Raw genomic sequence first — 17,356 nt, 5'->3', positions numbered from 1 at the left:
TTATGTATGTATGTATATTAGACTGCATCACTCCCCATACAAAAAAAAAATCGGTGCTAGTTTTCCATTGGAATTATAAAATTTATTATATTTTAAGACGTCCACCAAAATATTTCGGAAAAATATTAAGATTTAAGTGAGCTGGACCGATTTGAAAATACCTCTAAAAATGGAATTTTATATGAATAAAAATAGTTTCTTAAAAATTTTTTTTGAAAAAATCCCCTCAAATGTCAAAACGGTTTTAGCTTAAAAAAATTGCATACAAATATTTAAAAAAAATTTGAATGGAATCGTAATAATGAGATTTTTAATGCTGTTTTTTAACTTTTTTCAAAGATTGGTATAAGAAAAACTTTAATAACACAATCTAAACTCTTCCGATTTAGACTTAAGAGGTGTCATTGGAAAGGTTTTTTCTCATCGTTTTTATTTCTTTGCTAATAAACTCATTCAAACGATGACAGAGAAAGGTAGGATGAAAGAATATTATTCAAAGTTGAATTAAGATGTGTTGGTATTTGAAAAATAAAAAATTGGGATACGAATGACTTTTTTTGGACAGAAGTAAAAACAGTGTGAAAATACCTATCCACTGAGATCCCTTAAGTCTAAATCAGAATAGTTTTGGCCCAGTTATTCAAGGTTTTCGTAAACCAATCTTTGAAAAAAGTAAAAAAACAGCTCCAAAAATCTCGTTCTTACGATTCCGTTGAAAAGATTTTTAAATATTTTTATGCAGATTTTTTAAGCTTAATCTTTTTTGTCATTTGAGGGGACTTTTTTCAAAAAGTTCTTTAAGAAACTATTTTTATTCATAAAAAACTCCATTTTTGGAGGTGTTTTCAAATCGGTCCAGCTCACTAAAATCTTAATATTTTTCCGAAATATTTAGGTGGACTTCTTAAAATATAACAAATTTTGCAATTCCGGTGGAAAAACTGCAACTTTTTTTGGTGATGCAGTCTAATGTATATATTTTTTCACTTCATTAAAATTACATATGCTTGTAAGCATGCTTAGTTAAAACTGGTATCTAATTTCCATAAACACATTTATTAGAGTTTCTAGAAAATAAATTTTATAACTCAAATGAAAAAAAACTCAGCACTCTAACTACAAACGTTTGTAATCGCTCCACGATCACTTAGAGAATATAAAATCAAAACTAAAATTTTTCACTTAAATTTCCTCCAAATTTCTGCTATATAAATTAGTTAAAGTTTTCTTTTTCTTTATAATTTTTGCTTACAAACTACTCACGCTAAGTTTAGAAAACATACGGTATATTTTGCTTAGGTTTTTTTATAATATAGATTCAAAAAATCTTTGCTTGCTCACTGGTTGCCTATTTAAGACTTTCACATTTCGCACAGTTGCCACACGAAAGTTCCCCTCCCTCTTCTCCTCTACCCTACGTCGCTTAACTCAACTCATTTCCCAGTTTCCACACTCTATCGCCTTTTGCGGCATTTCCTTCCCCTTCCTATGCATTTTTCCACTCTTTGAGTAATGTTTCGCGCTTACGCTGCATCGCATCGCCGTTGTTGATTCCTTCACAGATCATCTTCTGTTTTGGGTATGTCGAAAATTTCCGCAAACAGCGGTGGCAATCGCAGTTTAGTCCAATTCATTCGCAGCCAGTCTAAATGTGAAAAATGTTTGGCGCCCAACGAACGCAATTCGGGTATTTTAGCCTCCAGTGCCGGCATGAGTTGTAGCGCTTGTGTGGAACCGGCACGTGAACGCACCAACTGGACACGTAACGCTTCGGATACGCGTTCGCGCGATCTTGAAATCACTTTCGGTTCAGCGAGGCCGGAGCGATCGGAAGCGAGCAATACCATGGCAGAGAAGAGGCCAATTTCGGTATCGCTTAGGCCGTAACTGTTGAGAGTGTTGGCGAAATTCACCAGCGAGATGACAAAGTCATTCTGAAAATAAAAAGAAAGATTTGAATTAGTACATTGAAAAACTTAGTTTTTAAGAAAACTAGCAAATACCCAGCGTGCTTCACTGCGCCTTAAAAGTATTTTTATGTTTTTCGATACTCATATTGTATTAATTCATTTATTTTATCAATTTATTTTAATAAATTTTTTCTAAACAAATGGCAACGCCCCTCAAAAATATTTTCGGCAGTAAACTTTTCTAAATATCTTCAGTTTGATAGCCATATTGCAATATTCAATTTATCTTATTAATTTAAATAAAATTTCCAAACAGGTGGCAACTTTTCACAAAAAAGTTTTCGGATGTAAGTCTTCTCAAACCTCTTTCTTTTAACAGCCATATTGGAATATTTACTTTATTTTATCAATTTACTTAAACTGCAATTATCAAACAGGTGGCAACTCTCAATTTTTTATTTCTATATTTTAAGTTAGACTAATAGAAATACAACAGTGAAAACTGAATTCAATTCTATGCATTAGTTTTCAAGGGATGCGGGTACAAACATACAGACAGACTGACAAAAGGTGACAGGTAATAAGATCAACGGAAATAAGGTCAATGGACTTTATTTCCCACCCTGGTTATTACTTTTGGAAATGGGCGCGGTAGGTATACCAACCAAGGACCTCCATAGGATATTAACTACCAAAAAAACTCGATTTATAGAATAAGAATAACAAAACATTCTGAAACTAATTAGAGGAGGCCAGCTTACTCTTCCGGACCATAAGGAATATATATTCTGAATATTCTGTTTTTGGTCGAGTAAAAATGACGTTTCACATAACTAAATTGCTCACGAATTGTCTACACAAGACGAGGTCCCAGTGGCTAGATAGATAGATAGATTTGTTAGATTACATGTACACTGCGACCTTAGGTCTATTGTGCCCACACATGGCTCATCACAACTCTCCGTCCAGCCCTAGTGCTCTGATGAAACCGAGTAGTTTCGAGGGCGGTAGACAAATAATATGCGAAACCTCCGGCCACAACCTTCAAAGATGTGTCAGTCTTCTTCTCGCCATCGTATTAAATTCTAAGAAGATATGTCGAGAGATTTCTGGTACACTGTCGCTGCCGCACTATTCCCCCGGGTTTGCATATAGGCCAACGTTTTTCTGCTCTTATTTAACTCTTCCCTGATAGTATGCGTCTCGAATGCTATGAAGGCTTCTGCTCTTATAGGTCGAGCGGCTGCTGCTTTTATAGCTAGTCTGTCAGCCCGGGGCCCACAGTAGATGCACGGTGTTGTGTTCCCCCAGGGTGTTCTATCCTGTCATTCCCATACCACCCGTGATTTAATCTCACACGACGATATAGCTTTTAGTGCAGATTGACTGTCACTGTAGTAGACTATGGGCTATCTACTGAGATTGCCTCTGCGGAATAATTTCCGCACAAACACTAATGGCAAAAACCTCCGCTTGAATGATACCAGGGTAGTTCCTCAGTTTTGAGCCGTCTGTGAACCACCTGTGGGTATCAGCCTATGCAGGTGCACTCCAGTCGCCCTTACTGTATGGATAGAACCGCTACCACTCGGGGCATGCCACTGCTCCGTATGTAACTATTGGCCTGACAATCATTGTGCAGTAGTTAGGATGTTGCAAAATGTCGCAGATTGTTTTAAAATTTGCTAGTCGCTGTGAGAGGGGACAGTACAACCCCTCTCAGGGCAGCATTTTTCTGTCCTCAGTTGTATTATATTATTACCTGCTACAGTCTGGCTCTTAGAATGCAACCGATGCACTTTCGAATCGGAGTGGCTACATTTCTTTTATCTACAGCTCGATATACGCCTGGTGTGAGATGTTATCAAAGACGTTGTCAATGTCTAAAAACCCCCCGCGAGTACCCCAGTGGCTAACGGAATTCGAGGAGTTTCTTAAGTCGGCCATGCAATTATTCTTTTAGCGGCATCTCTTCAATGTTTAAAAACGGGTGTTTGGTTTGTTGTCCTTTTGACAAAGAAGTCTCAGTCGCACTCTGTCCAATTATAATCCAATTGGGGAGACTACGACTCAGTCCGTTTTTCATTTGTCTACTTTATGATGAGGTGGAAATTCCATGTTTTCTCACAATTTAAACAGTTGCAAAGGTTTGTTCACGACGCAATAAAAAGGATCAGTTCCTCGCATACGGTTAGTAATATTTTTTGAAATTTCCGTGATCGTATAAGGATGGAGCCAGATAGTAGTTGAAGTCACACTATTTGCTAACGTAAGATTACGTGATGTCAAGATTTGGGCTGCGTGCCCAGCATTGTATTTATCATCCGTTTAACTAAGCACTCTATTAGCATTTTGCGAGAAGAAACCCCGGTGTTCATATATCGTGATTGAGCTTGTATGTATTTCATAGTGACTGCGCGATGAATATAGCACCATTTTTAGGTTGTCTTTCGCCTGTGGTTTTAGATTGGGTTAAGTCAGGGTTAAGTTAGATGAAAGCATTTCAGGGAACGTGAACTTGTCGTGATATATTTACATGAAGTTCTGCAGGCAGTTCGCAGTTCCTTGGAAGTTTTAAGAAAATATGAGCTTAGGTATTTAAACTTTAGCCATACGAAAGCACAGCAGCTGAGAAGTAGTTCCACTTCGACATCCTCGCTTGGCTAGTTTAAGAAGCGCCTTTAATCACTAGGAGAACTTTGCAAGTCGGGGCTTTCGCGCAGCGCTCGCTAAGGAGACTCAAAACCCATTTCTATACTAGCAGTCCACAGGTTGGTACAGTTACTCTCTCTCTATATTCTCTGGTAAATCTATCAGCCATGTAATTTTTTCGATGTCCCTGTGCTCTAATATCCAATCAAGCTGCTTTGGAAGTAAACTGAGAGAGCAGCCACACATTTCCTGACCAGTTTCGATTATAGACATTTCTGATATCTTAGATTTACCCATATAATCTAATCCATTTGCGTGTTTTCTTTCATGAGCAAACTGCCACCAATAATGAACACAACTTGGACTTTCTCAGCTGGTAACAACTGTGGTCATCACCAGAAAAGGCGGTCTCATTCGAGGAGTTACCTTGATTTTCAATGGAAATTGCCTTTTCATGATGGGTCTCAAACCGCACGCACTATTTGGGGTTTTATGCGTAATTTATATCAAGAGTCGCTTGCTCCAAGACTGCCAGCCCTTTGTAGCCGCACCTTCTAGTGAAACAAGGCTACCGCATCCGAACATGGGTTGCTCACGTTATCCAGATTTCGTTAGCGCAGGTGCAGAGTTGAAATTCGTATACTTAGTTTCACAACTGTAACTGCATATCAAGAAGGACAACCTGTCACTCTTAGAAGTGCGTTTATGGGTCACCTAGACTTACGAAAGCCAGATTGGTTTCCGAGGCTTTGTCCTTTACATGCCTTAGAGGGACTCCGCCTCATCCTGGTGATTTAGAGTCAGCGATTCTGGCTTGAGTAGTTATTATCCTTAGCTCTCTATCTTCACTGTTCGCTGTGAATTCGCAGCCTGTTGTCAGCTGTCCATTTTCGTATCTCTGCAATTTCATAATTCCATTAGTAAGCCGGGCCTAAAAAGGTCTTGGTGATATGCGTGGGCTCCACAGCTGACGATAATTCGTTTCTATCCATTATTGTGAAGGCTGCCTATATATTTATGAAGATTTTTTGGGCAGAATAGGTTAGGTGAGTTAACTGCATTGCTTCGTATAGACAATTAAGGTCCATAGCATTACCAGATAAACTACCTTCATGTAGCCAGGTTTCATGAGACTAATGCCGACTTTCTCATCTTTCGTTCTGCATATTTTTCTTATAATTTTGAGATGTAACCGCCTAAGCGATTTTGGCCGAGTCCAACAAAGCCTGTCAGTCGTTCCTCTTCTATGCCAACTGATGCCAATTGGAAATGAAAAGTGAAGCCAATCTTCTCCACTTGGTCTCTTCATTAAAGTGGGGGCCTCCCCCTTCTTCTGCTACCACCAGCAGGTACAGAGCTGGAGCGTCGATGTCTAACCAAAGGACATGGCCAAGCCAGCGGAAGAATCGTCTGCAGTACTCGCTGTTGCTAATGCGGAAAGGCTCGTAAATCTTCCTCTCGAATACTCCACTCTACTGCCTCATCGGATGTTGTGATGTCCATGCTTCTGCGCCACATTACAGCACGGGCATGCTGAGTGACTTATAGAGTGTGGTTTTCATACTTCACGATGTAGGGAGACAGAGGTGGCGCAATCAGCAGTACCGCTACTTTGTTCTTGGCGAATTTGACAGAATCAGCTGTTCGTGTGACGTCATTTTAGCAAACTGTTTGTATGTATGCAGAGATGTTTATATGTATGTAAATATGGCGACCTCCAAGGTTTGACAGTTAACACTCTTTCTCTCCTCCATCTCCAATTATTCTTTCCTATTCGTTGCTATCTTGACGTCATCACCCGCAGGAATGCGCAATCTTGTATTCTATCATTCTTGTTCATACTTCGAGAGAGGACTTGACTCCTTAGTCCAATGTAGCACTTTTGGCAAGAGTGATTCTGCGTTGGATTTCGATGCTGACACTATTATCGGTGTTAACACTGGTTCTGAAACCCCTACAAGTCTTATCATTGGTCGGGGCCAGCTTGAAATGTCCTGTTAGAACACACACCAGGAGCTTAGTAGCCTCCTTCTTGAGGAAAAGGAGGAACTTCGTGAGCTTGGAGCGACATAAGTACTTGCATAAGCATAGTTTCCGGCAGAGTGCCTTATTTGGCAAGCCTGTCGGCCTCATCGTTGACCGAGATGCCACGGCCGGTATGTCCCGAGACTCAGTACAGATGTGCATCAGTGTAAGTATGTAGTAAATCCAGAGCTGCAATGCATTCCGTCACACTTCTTAAGGAAGTGCTGTGCGATAGTAGCGGCTCTATAGCAGCCTGACCGTCGATGGAATAATTAACTAGTTAAGTATTTCTTTTTTACTTACATCATACAGAATTTCGAGTTGTTGTCGTGTCAGATAAGTGCCATCATCGAATGTCAATGTTGCGTCATTTATCATGCGTGCCACATGGCTGAGCCACACCTCGAAGAAGCCCAATTTGATGAGTATCAGCTGGTCGTCTTGTGTGAAATCACAGAAGCCGGGCACACGTTTCGCGAATTCGACGATGCGTTGAACGCCGGGTGTAACGCGCGCCGCATACTGTTGCCACATCCAAATCTTCTGAAATTCCATTGTTTCCGATACTGAAGTGGCAATCTAAAAATGAAATTCGAAGAACAAAATTTTACAATTTAAATGTATGTAAATATATTTAGAAAAAAATTTAGAGTTTTTCTAAATACATATGTACATTAGAGTGGTCCAAAAAAATTAAGTTGGAATTTTAATGCCGGCACCCCCTAGGATTGTTCTATATCGAAAGAAATATACCACTATTTTTTTATTTTGAAATCAAAAGATATTTAGGGGTTGCTGAAAGCGCTCAAAGTTTTCCATGTATTTTATATGGAGAAAAAACCATTTTTCGTAGAAATGGTATAAAACTCTTAAAAATCAATATTTTTCAATCGGAAAACTGTGGTTCTCTTCAGGAGACTTCCAGTATTAATATCCAATTGTTTATTTAACCATTTTTTATGATTCAAGATTTTTCCATTGCATTTTCTAGGGGTTTTGGAGGACCTATAAAATATAGTTACTATGAAAAAATGGTTAAAAAGACAATTGCGTATTATTACTGGGAATCTCCTGAAGATAAGAAAAGTTTTCCGATCGAAAAATATTGGTTTTTAAGAGTTGTATACCATTTCTACGAAAAATGGTTTTTTCTCCATATAAAATACATGGAAAACTTTGAGCGCTTTGAGCACCCCCTAAATATTTTTTGATTTCAAAATAAAAAATAGGGGTATATTTCTTTCGATATAGAACAGTCCTAGGGGGTGCCGGCATTAAAAATCCGACCTTATTTTTTTTACATACATTTTTGGACCACATATTTACATATATACTTACTCCATTTTGCGGCACCGCCACTGGTCGCCGCATCAGTTCGCGTGTCTGCTCCTCCGTATATGAGCAGTGCATACGATGCGCCTGTGAGACGCACATAATCACATCATAAACGGACAGTTCAGCGGTTGTTCCTTGCATATCGACAACACCACAACCGCTATTATCAGCATTCGTAATGCCACCGCCACCAACTACATTCATACCGCTAACATTAACGTTAACATTGCCGCATTGTCCCATCATACTGCCAGCACCGCCGGCACCAACACTGACACTCATATTAACACCCACACCCATACCACCAACGCCACCCGGTCCGGGTGTGTTGGCTGTGTTAGCGACACTACTTTGGCCCGTACAGCCCAATTCCGAGGGTGACGAGGCGACTGAACACATTTGTGGCGTTTGCGGTGTATTCGGTGTACTCACACGCACAATGACATTCGGATCATCCGTAGACGAAGGTGTGCCATTTAGCTCACGTGAACGCTTCGGTACGCGACCATAACGAACAGCTGGAATGAGAAGAGTAGGGAAAAATTCAAAATTAGTAATACGCTTACATATGTATGTACTTATAGGCAGAAGTTGTTGTACATTTATGTTAAGAATTTAGTTCTAATAGGAAATTAAATGTTTTTGATTTGGTTTGGGTTTTAAAATCATTTATCAGTAAGTAAATTTCGATAACATCGATATAATATAATATTAGCAGCAATAGAGTTACGCACCAGGGACGGTAACGGTTATGATATTTATAATAAAAATTATAATTTAACCGTTATTTTATGATTTTCATTTTTTCGATCCAGAGCAATCGCTTTTTGGATTTTTATTTTTCCGATAAATTTTCAATCGTTACTTTTTACTTTTATTTTTTCGATCAAAAAAAAAATACATATATCCAATATTATGTATTTTGTTAAAAAAAATAAAAACAGCGATTAAATTTGACCGAAGAAATAAAAACCCCAATTCAACGGTTATTTTGGTTAAAAAATAAAAAATAATGATTTTGCCATGATCCAAAAATAAAAATTTTGAATTTATCGGTTATTTTCGGTCCCTACTACATATACATATGTTTACTTATTGATAAAGATAAGAAGATGATACATATATATGATAAGTATATTGATAATAGTAATTAGGGCTCGGAATCTCATGCAAAAGCGGTCATTAAGGCACTCTCTTCTACATCTGTTAGATTTCAATTAGTGGAGGACTGCAGGGGAGAGCTGGCGTATATCTCTATCTAATACAAAATTATGGGTCCCGGGACATAGGGAAATTTACGGAAACGGGGCAGCGGACGAACTAGCAATGTGCGGCACCGCACTGCATGTGTCCAACGCAAAAATTACCGAAATTTATCACTTGAAGGCCAAGCAGAGGTGTCCTACAACCCCCTTAAAACCAAAGCTTTCTTAGGAATTAGCAAAGAAGATACCTACAAACTTACTGCAGTGTACACAGGGTACTGGCCCGTTGGGGTACATGTCGAAAGGATGGGATTGCCCTTCAACAGGTTCTGTCGCAATTGCGATGGTCCTAGCTCTTCTGTGCGAGTGTCCTGCCCTCGAAAGGATGAGGCTTAAGACACTCGGCAAGCCATTCCTACATAATGTTTTAGAGTGCAGCTGCCTCTCTCTGTATGACGTACCGAAATTCCTTAAATCCGCCAAATGACTGTAGGTTGTACGGGTTGTGGAATTAAAATGGCAAACTTGCTAATTACTTGTCACCAAGTCACCAGTGACAATCCACTTAAATCAACCAACCATTCAACTGAACCACTATTAAACTATCAATGTTTCTATTTACACAAGATTGTAACTGTCTGCTTGATTATAAACTAATTTTATACATAATATGCTTTGTATTTTGAAGTAAAATGTTTTTAATTGCATATTTCACTTGTTTATAGCGCATATTTTCGATTTTCGAGCCCTAATAATAATTATACTAAATAAAGCGATAATGCCATTGCAAATGTATGTGTGCATGTATGTACCTATAATGTAGTCGATACATAAATATATGGATAATTATATTGTAAAATACATATTTGATATTTGATAAATATTAGTATTGATATCGTTAAGGAATTTAGGTAAAAGTGTGAAAAAGATCTCTTGTTGAAACGTCAGCAAAAGACCTAGTTCCTTCCCGATGAAAAATATGATAGATCTTACTGTCGATGTATCTATCTACTTGATCACCGATATTTTTGTTGATATAGTTAATCCATTGCTGTAAACAAGTTTATGCATATCCCTAATGGTATTATTATCGATATACAAATTTATCGATATCGTTTTCGATATCTATATTTATCGATATATTAGTACACGTAATAAGTGATAGATATATCAATATCGTTATCGTCATCGATTTTCGACCCATAAATACTTCCAAAAAGTGTTAAGAACATAATCTCAAATACATTGAAATATTGACAGAGGGATCTTTATGACTAATTTAAACAATAGTGATTGTATTCTTGTTGATACCTAGCATAAACACTCCTCTGATTAGTATACTTGTACATATGTACGTATAAGTGTTAATTCAACAATAGCATCCGATATCGTGAATTTTTACGCAAAGTGTTAATGTTACTTATAACATATAGCCCCTCTCTGGCATTCTTTTTCATGTAATTTTTTATTAAAACTAACCTTGTCCTCTTTTCTGTTCGCTATGTAATGTTTCATTGGTTTCGAAAATTTAAAAAAAAAATTGATTTTCCATTCGTCGCGCATGTGGTTTACGCATTAGTAAATATAGTAATCATGTTGGCTACTTATTCCAGATTAGCTAGCCTTGAAGTCGATGCGATTTATTGCAATTGCAGTTGTAAAATAATTCTGAATTGGAGTCTATGTTTGAAGTACATAAGTATATTAGCGTCTACGATCGACATTGCCGCCGAGCGTGCTCATATTTACACAACATACCTATGTTTGTATGTATGTATGTCAGTGGCGGATCCAGGCTGGTAGGGAGGGATTTGGGGGTTAAACTACGTGTCAGTCAGTGGCGGACCCACGGGGAGTATTTTAATATGGCGGATATGTATGTATAATATGGCGTCTATGTATTCAGACACCCCCCGTGGGTCCGCCACTGACTGACACGTAGTTTAACCCACAAAACTCCCCCGCTGGATCCGCCACTGATGTATGTCCATACATACGTAAGTAAAGTTAACGATGGATTTTGGACCCCTGTAGGGATAACACGAACTAGTGGACCAGATTTCTAGTTCAGTACTAGTTCTTTATTGCCAAAAACGAACCAGTCCGATAGTAACTAGTTCCGCACCAGTCCAAAAGCAGTGAAATGTGGTAATTTCACTAAACTATTCTATTTTAAATTTTAAAAGCAGGGAAGGTAATCATTATGAGTAAAATAATTTAAACAGCACTTAATCATTATTTTATGAATTATTATTGAGTTATATTTTTTCGCTCAAACGGAAATAATTATTATTGGATTTTTATTTTTGGGATTCCAAATAATGATTATTTTATGATTTTTATTTTTTCGCGCAGAGATTATCATTAATTTTCAGTTTTATTTTTCCACTTAAAAATAATGATGATTTATAAAACTGAAAAGGCCATAAAGACATCAAAAAAAAAATTTTTTTAAATTAAAACTGGCACTCTATGATACTGAAATTAAATGAGCTATAAAACTCCATATCTAAAATTTTTATAAAAAAAAAAATATTATTTTTGGTCAATACTTTTTTATACATTTTACTATGTAACATTTATTTACAGGAACAGGAGAATCGATTGTCTTGAAAATCGCTACTTTCTCTGCACTTTGTACTCAACTACTAAATATAAACAAAAAGGAAGTACAAAATCTGGCTCAAGAGATCTCTTCATTTCTCTGATTCTAACAGGCACAACACTTCAGCTGAAGAAGTTAAGTACAGCTCAGATACTCTAGAACCACACTCTAAAGAGTGCATGTAAAACTACTACTGAAAAGTGTCTATTTTTCAACTATAATCTGTGTGAATATACGCACAAGATGTTCAAGATTTGATTTTGAACATGAACTGTTTAAAATATACACACGAAATGTTTAAAATTGTAAAAATTTGGAACGTAGAAATGCATTTCTTACTACTATTAAACATTAAATGCTCATATTTACTCAATTTTAAACATTTTATGAGTAATTTTGCTATACGCGGTGTGTAAATTTGCACACATTAGGAGAGGAAACTGGTAACCTCTCTTAATACGCGTAAGTTTAAACCAAAATCTTTTAGAGTGTATCAGCCAAGCCAATTTTTAATGAAATACTTAAGTTGTTCAGCTCTCAATGCCATTGCTGAAAGAATTTTTAATACATACTCGCACAAATAAAAAAAAAAACACACGCGTGCAAAGGCAACCATTAGCTAATATAAATTAAAACATTTCTCATGTGATGACAATTTTTTATTTCTAGTTATAAATTTTTAGCAGTATTTTGGGTCGCGATTTTTAAATTTATCACATGTATATTAATTTATATAGTATATGTTAATAGATATGTATGTATGTACATATCGTCGTTTAAAGTACAAAACCGCCTATCGTCATTCTGCAAAACCGCGTAACTGACATTGGCTGCCAAAAATTGGATTTGCTCACACAAGCTCTTGGCTCAATCCTTATCCATTCGTCCTGAAATATACTAGCCAGAAATGCAATTGCTTTATAAAAAAGAGAACCATTTTGATATATGAGTGTTTTTACGCTCTAGAAAATAATTTCTACAAGTTCACATACGCGGTTTTGCATTTTGCTGATACGCGGTTTTGCACTTTAAACGACGATATATGTTATACACCCACTAATAAACACAAATATTTAAATGATTAAAAGTAAAACATAAGTGCGAATTCACAAAATTTGTTGCGCTATATTTATGTGCACAACACACTTAAAACATACGCAGCACATTAGGGTGTCGCTGGAATTATGAAATTGATTATATCTGAAGACTTCCGCCAAAATATGTCGGAAAAATCTTAAGTTTACGCGAAAATACCCCCCGTTTTTTTTAGAAATAACATTATTTTTAAACTTTTTTCACAAACATCACTTTAGATGATAAACGAGTTTTTACATTTTATCTACGGAATCAAAATAATGGTATTTTTGCAGGTGTTTCCAAATCGGTCCAGCGCACGTGAATCTTAGTATTATTTCCAAAATATTTGGCGGAGATATTAAAATATAGTTAATTGTATAATTTCGATGGAAAAACAGTGCCGATCTGTTTTTTTTTTTTTATATGAAGAGTGATGCACCCTTATGTACAAACAAACGTTTGTACATAAAAATGTGCGTGAATTTATTGTTGCTATTATTCCCCTTTAGATTTCATGAGTCAAGTGTATTCATTCATCGCTTTTTTTTATGTTGCTCAAGTGCTCGCTGCTGGGGACCACATACAATTGATACAGATATACATACATAAGTATTGGAAGAAGATGATAAATCGGACACAAGTTGCTTTTTGTCTTCATCAAGTGGATTTTGTTGTCAAATAAGAATTTATGCAGGTTTTTTTCTTTTCAAGCAGTTGTAGTATATGTATAATACATTGCTTTTGTTACACTACTTATTCTTTAGTTGTTCTTTGCTTTTTATTGCTGCCTGTTGCTTTCATGTTATTGTGGATTGTCAACGCTGACACTTTTATTTGTTAATAATTAAATTTCTTCATAGTTCAATAGGTGACAGGTAATAAGGTCAACGGAAATAAGGACATTATTACCTTTTTAAAAACGAAATAAAATCCATTGACATTATTTCTCTTTCAAACATTAAATTAGCTTAGCTTCGCGGCGGCCCGCGTCAACGCGCTACACCGCGCGCTCGCGCTCCCGTACCCCGCGCGACCGGCGCGCACACCACGGCCCCCCGGTCCACCTTCCCCGTCTCCCGCCGATATAAAAATCCACCTAAGCTTTAACTGGCATCGGTGATATTAATGCTACCTTATATAACGACAGGTAATAAGTCCCAGATGGTTTCTAAAATCACAAATTAGTTTTTGTGCAAATTGCAGATAGAGGGTATTAATGAATTCAAGCCCTCGATATTTCACATTTTTATATTTGTAAGTTATTGGAAGCAGGAATGCCAACTTGGCTCAAACCGTGCCATTTTTTCCCTATTTTACTTCAAATGGCACTTAATATTTCGATTTGGCACAAAGTGCCAAAATGGCACTTTTGTAAAAAAATAACATTTCAATACATTTTTGTGAAATCCTTCGCGTGCACTTCGTTTTCTCAACTAAAATTTTCTAATTTATAAAGGCTATTCAACTGGTTTATCTTATTTTATCATTGCACTTTTGTGAATGATTAAAAGGAATGCCACCTTTTTTGGCACTTTTATTTTTCTATTTTGCACATCATGTTCTGCAAGTTCTGGATCATTTCTACACTCTTTTTTCAAATATTTCTCGTATTCCATCTGTGCTTTGCGTTTAGTTTTTCGCATCGTGTTTTTACATATTCGTAATTTAAATTTTTTTTAATAAAATCAATTGGTGGTAGTTCATGATTGTGTGTGGATTAATATCACAACACTGAGGATTTGGCAATAACCTTTTTCATTTATTAAAAAACAACACTTACGGGGCAAGGTTTATTGTAAGAACAACATTTTTTTCTATGAATCGACATACTTTAAGCATTGTTGACGCTATTTCCATTTGAATGAGGGAATAGCGTCAATGACTTTATTTCCAAATTTTTGACTTTATTTCGCTTTTGAAAAGGTAATAATGTCAATTGACTTCATTTCGCACCAGGGTGGGAAATAAAGTGAATTGACCTTATTTCCGTTGATCTTGTTACCTGTCACCGTTCAATACACTTTGCTAAAATGCCAGTAACAATGTCCACAAGTCCACTGTCGGTAGCGAGTGGCATGAAGCGTTGAGAAATATTAAGCCAAGCCTAAAGCAGCAATTTTTGAAGTAGTTCATTTGCATTCACATTGGTACATACATACAAATGTATTAGTATGTGCGTGTACTTTCATACGCAGCTAAAAATATTTCATTAATTTATTTATAACTTTCAATTTTATGATTACACGTTGCTTCATAATTCGATCGACTTTGATCTCGAAAATCGGCCCGACCTTATCTTATAGATTTTTTGATGCTGATTCATTTTCAAAATTTGACGTGCCACGTCAAATTATTGAGAAAAAACTGTTGAAATGACAAAAATGGCTAATTAAAAAAAAATGTCATTAAAAAAAATAATAACGTTTTTTCTTCGGGAAAATTGCGCCCAAAATAAAATTCTGTTCTATATATGAAATTGACCATTTTTGACATTTCAAAAGTTTTTGTAAACGGATGTGAAATCAGCATTAAAAAATCTAAAAGACGAAGTTGTTGTCGTCAAGATCTCTCGATTGACAGGGCACTTCTGGCAACTGCCTTTTAACTCACCACAGTCTTTCAAAAGGCAATTGTCAATTCTGGCAACTATCTGTACTGCCTTGCAAAAGACTTATTGATATAATAAGATCTGCTAACGAGTATGTCTTAGCGTTATTCTGTTTATCTTTTAGCAATACGTTTTCTAAAAATTAAATTAAGTAACAAAAAAATATGTATGTTTAAAACAATAAAAACTAAAAATTAAAGGAACATTAAACAAACATTAATGTTCAAAACAAGGAACAAGCAAACAAAGCAAGTTTCTAAAAATTAAATGAAATTAAAGAAACGAAATTAAAAAAAAACCAAATGTGAAAGTTTAAAAATAAAAATATATATATACATATATTTAAAATAAGTTTATAAAAGATAAATGAAATTAAAATTTTTAAAATTAAATCTGTAAATTAAAGGAAATTTAGATACAAAAACAATGAACAAAATAAGCTTCTAAAAATTATATGAAATTAAGAAATTTTTTATTTTTTATTTTAGAACAATAAAATCTTAAAATCAAAATAGAACAACATAGAAAAATTAAAAAATACATTAAGTTTCGAAAAATTTAATGAAACTAAAATAGTATACATATAAATTCTTTTTATTACAATAAAAACTAAAAATTAGAAGTAAGTTAAATTAAAAAAGAAAAAAAATTGGAACATGCTCAAGTGCTTCCTGTCAAAAGAGCTTTTTACCAAGAAAGTTGGAAAGACAGCTTTTTTGTAAGACTTTCATGCCAGAATAAAAATATCTTTTAAACTATCTTGCGTACTGTCTTTCAATTGTCTTAAAAAAGACTTGCAACTTAAGCAGGGATCACACGATTTGTACATTTTGGCTGTCACAGAGTGTTATGGTCCAGAAATTATTATCGAGAATGAGTTCAGCTCAATAAAAGCTTTCGAACAACACCATTCTGAAACTGTGAAAATGTGTAAATCTGAACAAATGTATAAATCGTGTGATCCCTCCTTAACTTGCCTCATACCTGACTTTGGTTCGCTAAAAAGGTTGCCATGGCGTATGAGTAATGGTCTGGCAGGCAAGCATGCGCTTATAAGGCAATGGCTCTGTAATCACAGGGGCGACAATCCAAATGCATGTGCAAATCTTATTTACAAGGCAATTATTGCACTATTGTGAGTTCAAAGGATATGAGCGGTTCCCTAACTCTCTGCCAGATAATTCGATTCGAAATCAATTACGGGCGCCCTTCCAAACATGAAATGTAAAAATTTAATACATATTTTGTTTTCTAATGCATAATTATATGTATCCGTAATAATATACCAACCCACTTAAGTACGCACCGACGTTCTGGTGACAAAATGATTAAGAGCCACACATGTTCAGCTGCCAATTTCTACCTAATTAATTCTCTATTTGGCCGACTGACAGCAGAAATAATGACCAGTTAAAAATAAATAATGTCTAAATATAATAAATAAAACAAAGGGAAAGACTAACCAGCTAATATCTCGTGAAAATGTTTGCACGCCGTCGACGGTAATCAACTCACGAGCAGAGGTAATCAGGCACATCAACGGCAGCTAAGAAAGTAACGAATTTCCCCTACTCGCTTTCAAGTGTCCGCCACTTTGAGGGCATCGGCGAGATGACAAAAGAGCGATGACAGACAATTTGCAGCCGCCCTCGCCGTCCCAATAATACAGACAACACAGTGCGTTATTGGCTATTAAGTGGTCAGATATATGTATATACGGGTCTGTGACATTTACAAATTTAATATATATGTATGTACATAACACATATGTACGAATCGTTTGGCGACGACTTTGAGTTACAAATTTGAAAATGAAGAGTGAATGATGAGTTCATTAGCCTGCTGTTGACGTATTGCAATGCTGCGAAGGACTTTGTTGTGCACGAAAAATTTTGCTTTTGCACATTTAACAAAATTACACAAATTTCTATTCTATTGC

The 17,356-nt window shown here is 36.0% G+C and overlaps 1 protein-coding gene across 1 annotated transcript in view; it reads right to left on the bottom strand.

Moving 5' to 3' along the window:
* Positions 1-935: 935 nt before the first annotated feature.
* The window catches only part of LOC118746492 (ecdysone-induced protein 78C), a 320,083-nt gene continuing 303,662 nt past the window's right edge, over positions 936-17,356 (bottom strand). Inside the window, exons 5-7 of the mRNA XM_036480339.1 lie at positions 7,926-8,440; positions 6,891-7,166; positions 936-1,934 (exon numbers count right to left, since the gene is read on the bottom strand). Coding sequence (XP_036336232.1) covers positions 1,557-1,934; positions 6,891-7,166; positions 7,926-8,440 — 1,169 coding nt within the window. The 3' untranslated portion in view covers positions 936-1,556. The remainder of the gene's footprint in view (positions 1,935-6,890; positions 7,167-7,925; positions 8,441-17,356) is intronic.

The sequence above is a fragment of the Rhagoletis pomonella genome, unplaced genomic scaffold, assembly GCF_013731165.1.
Source record: "Rhagoletis pomonella isolate Grant_MI unplaced genomic scaffold, Rhpom_1.0 Rhpom_scaffold_00010, whole genome shotgun sequence".
In the NCBI taxonomy this organism is placed as follows: domain Eukaryota; kingdom Metazoa; phylum Arthropoda; class Insecta; order Diptera; family Tephritidae; genus Rhagoletis; species Rhagoletis pomonella.
The sequence above is the reverse complement of the archived record's forward strand: the minus strand, read 5'-3'. Positions and strand labels throughout refer to the sequence as shown.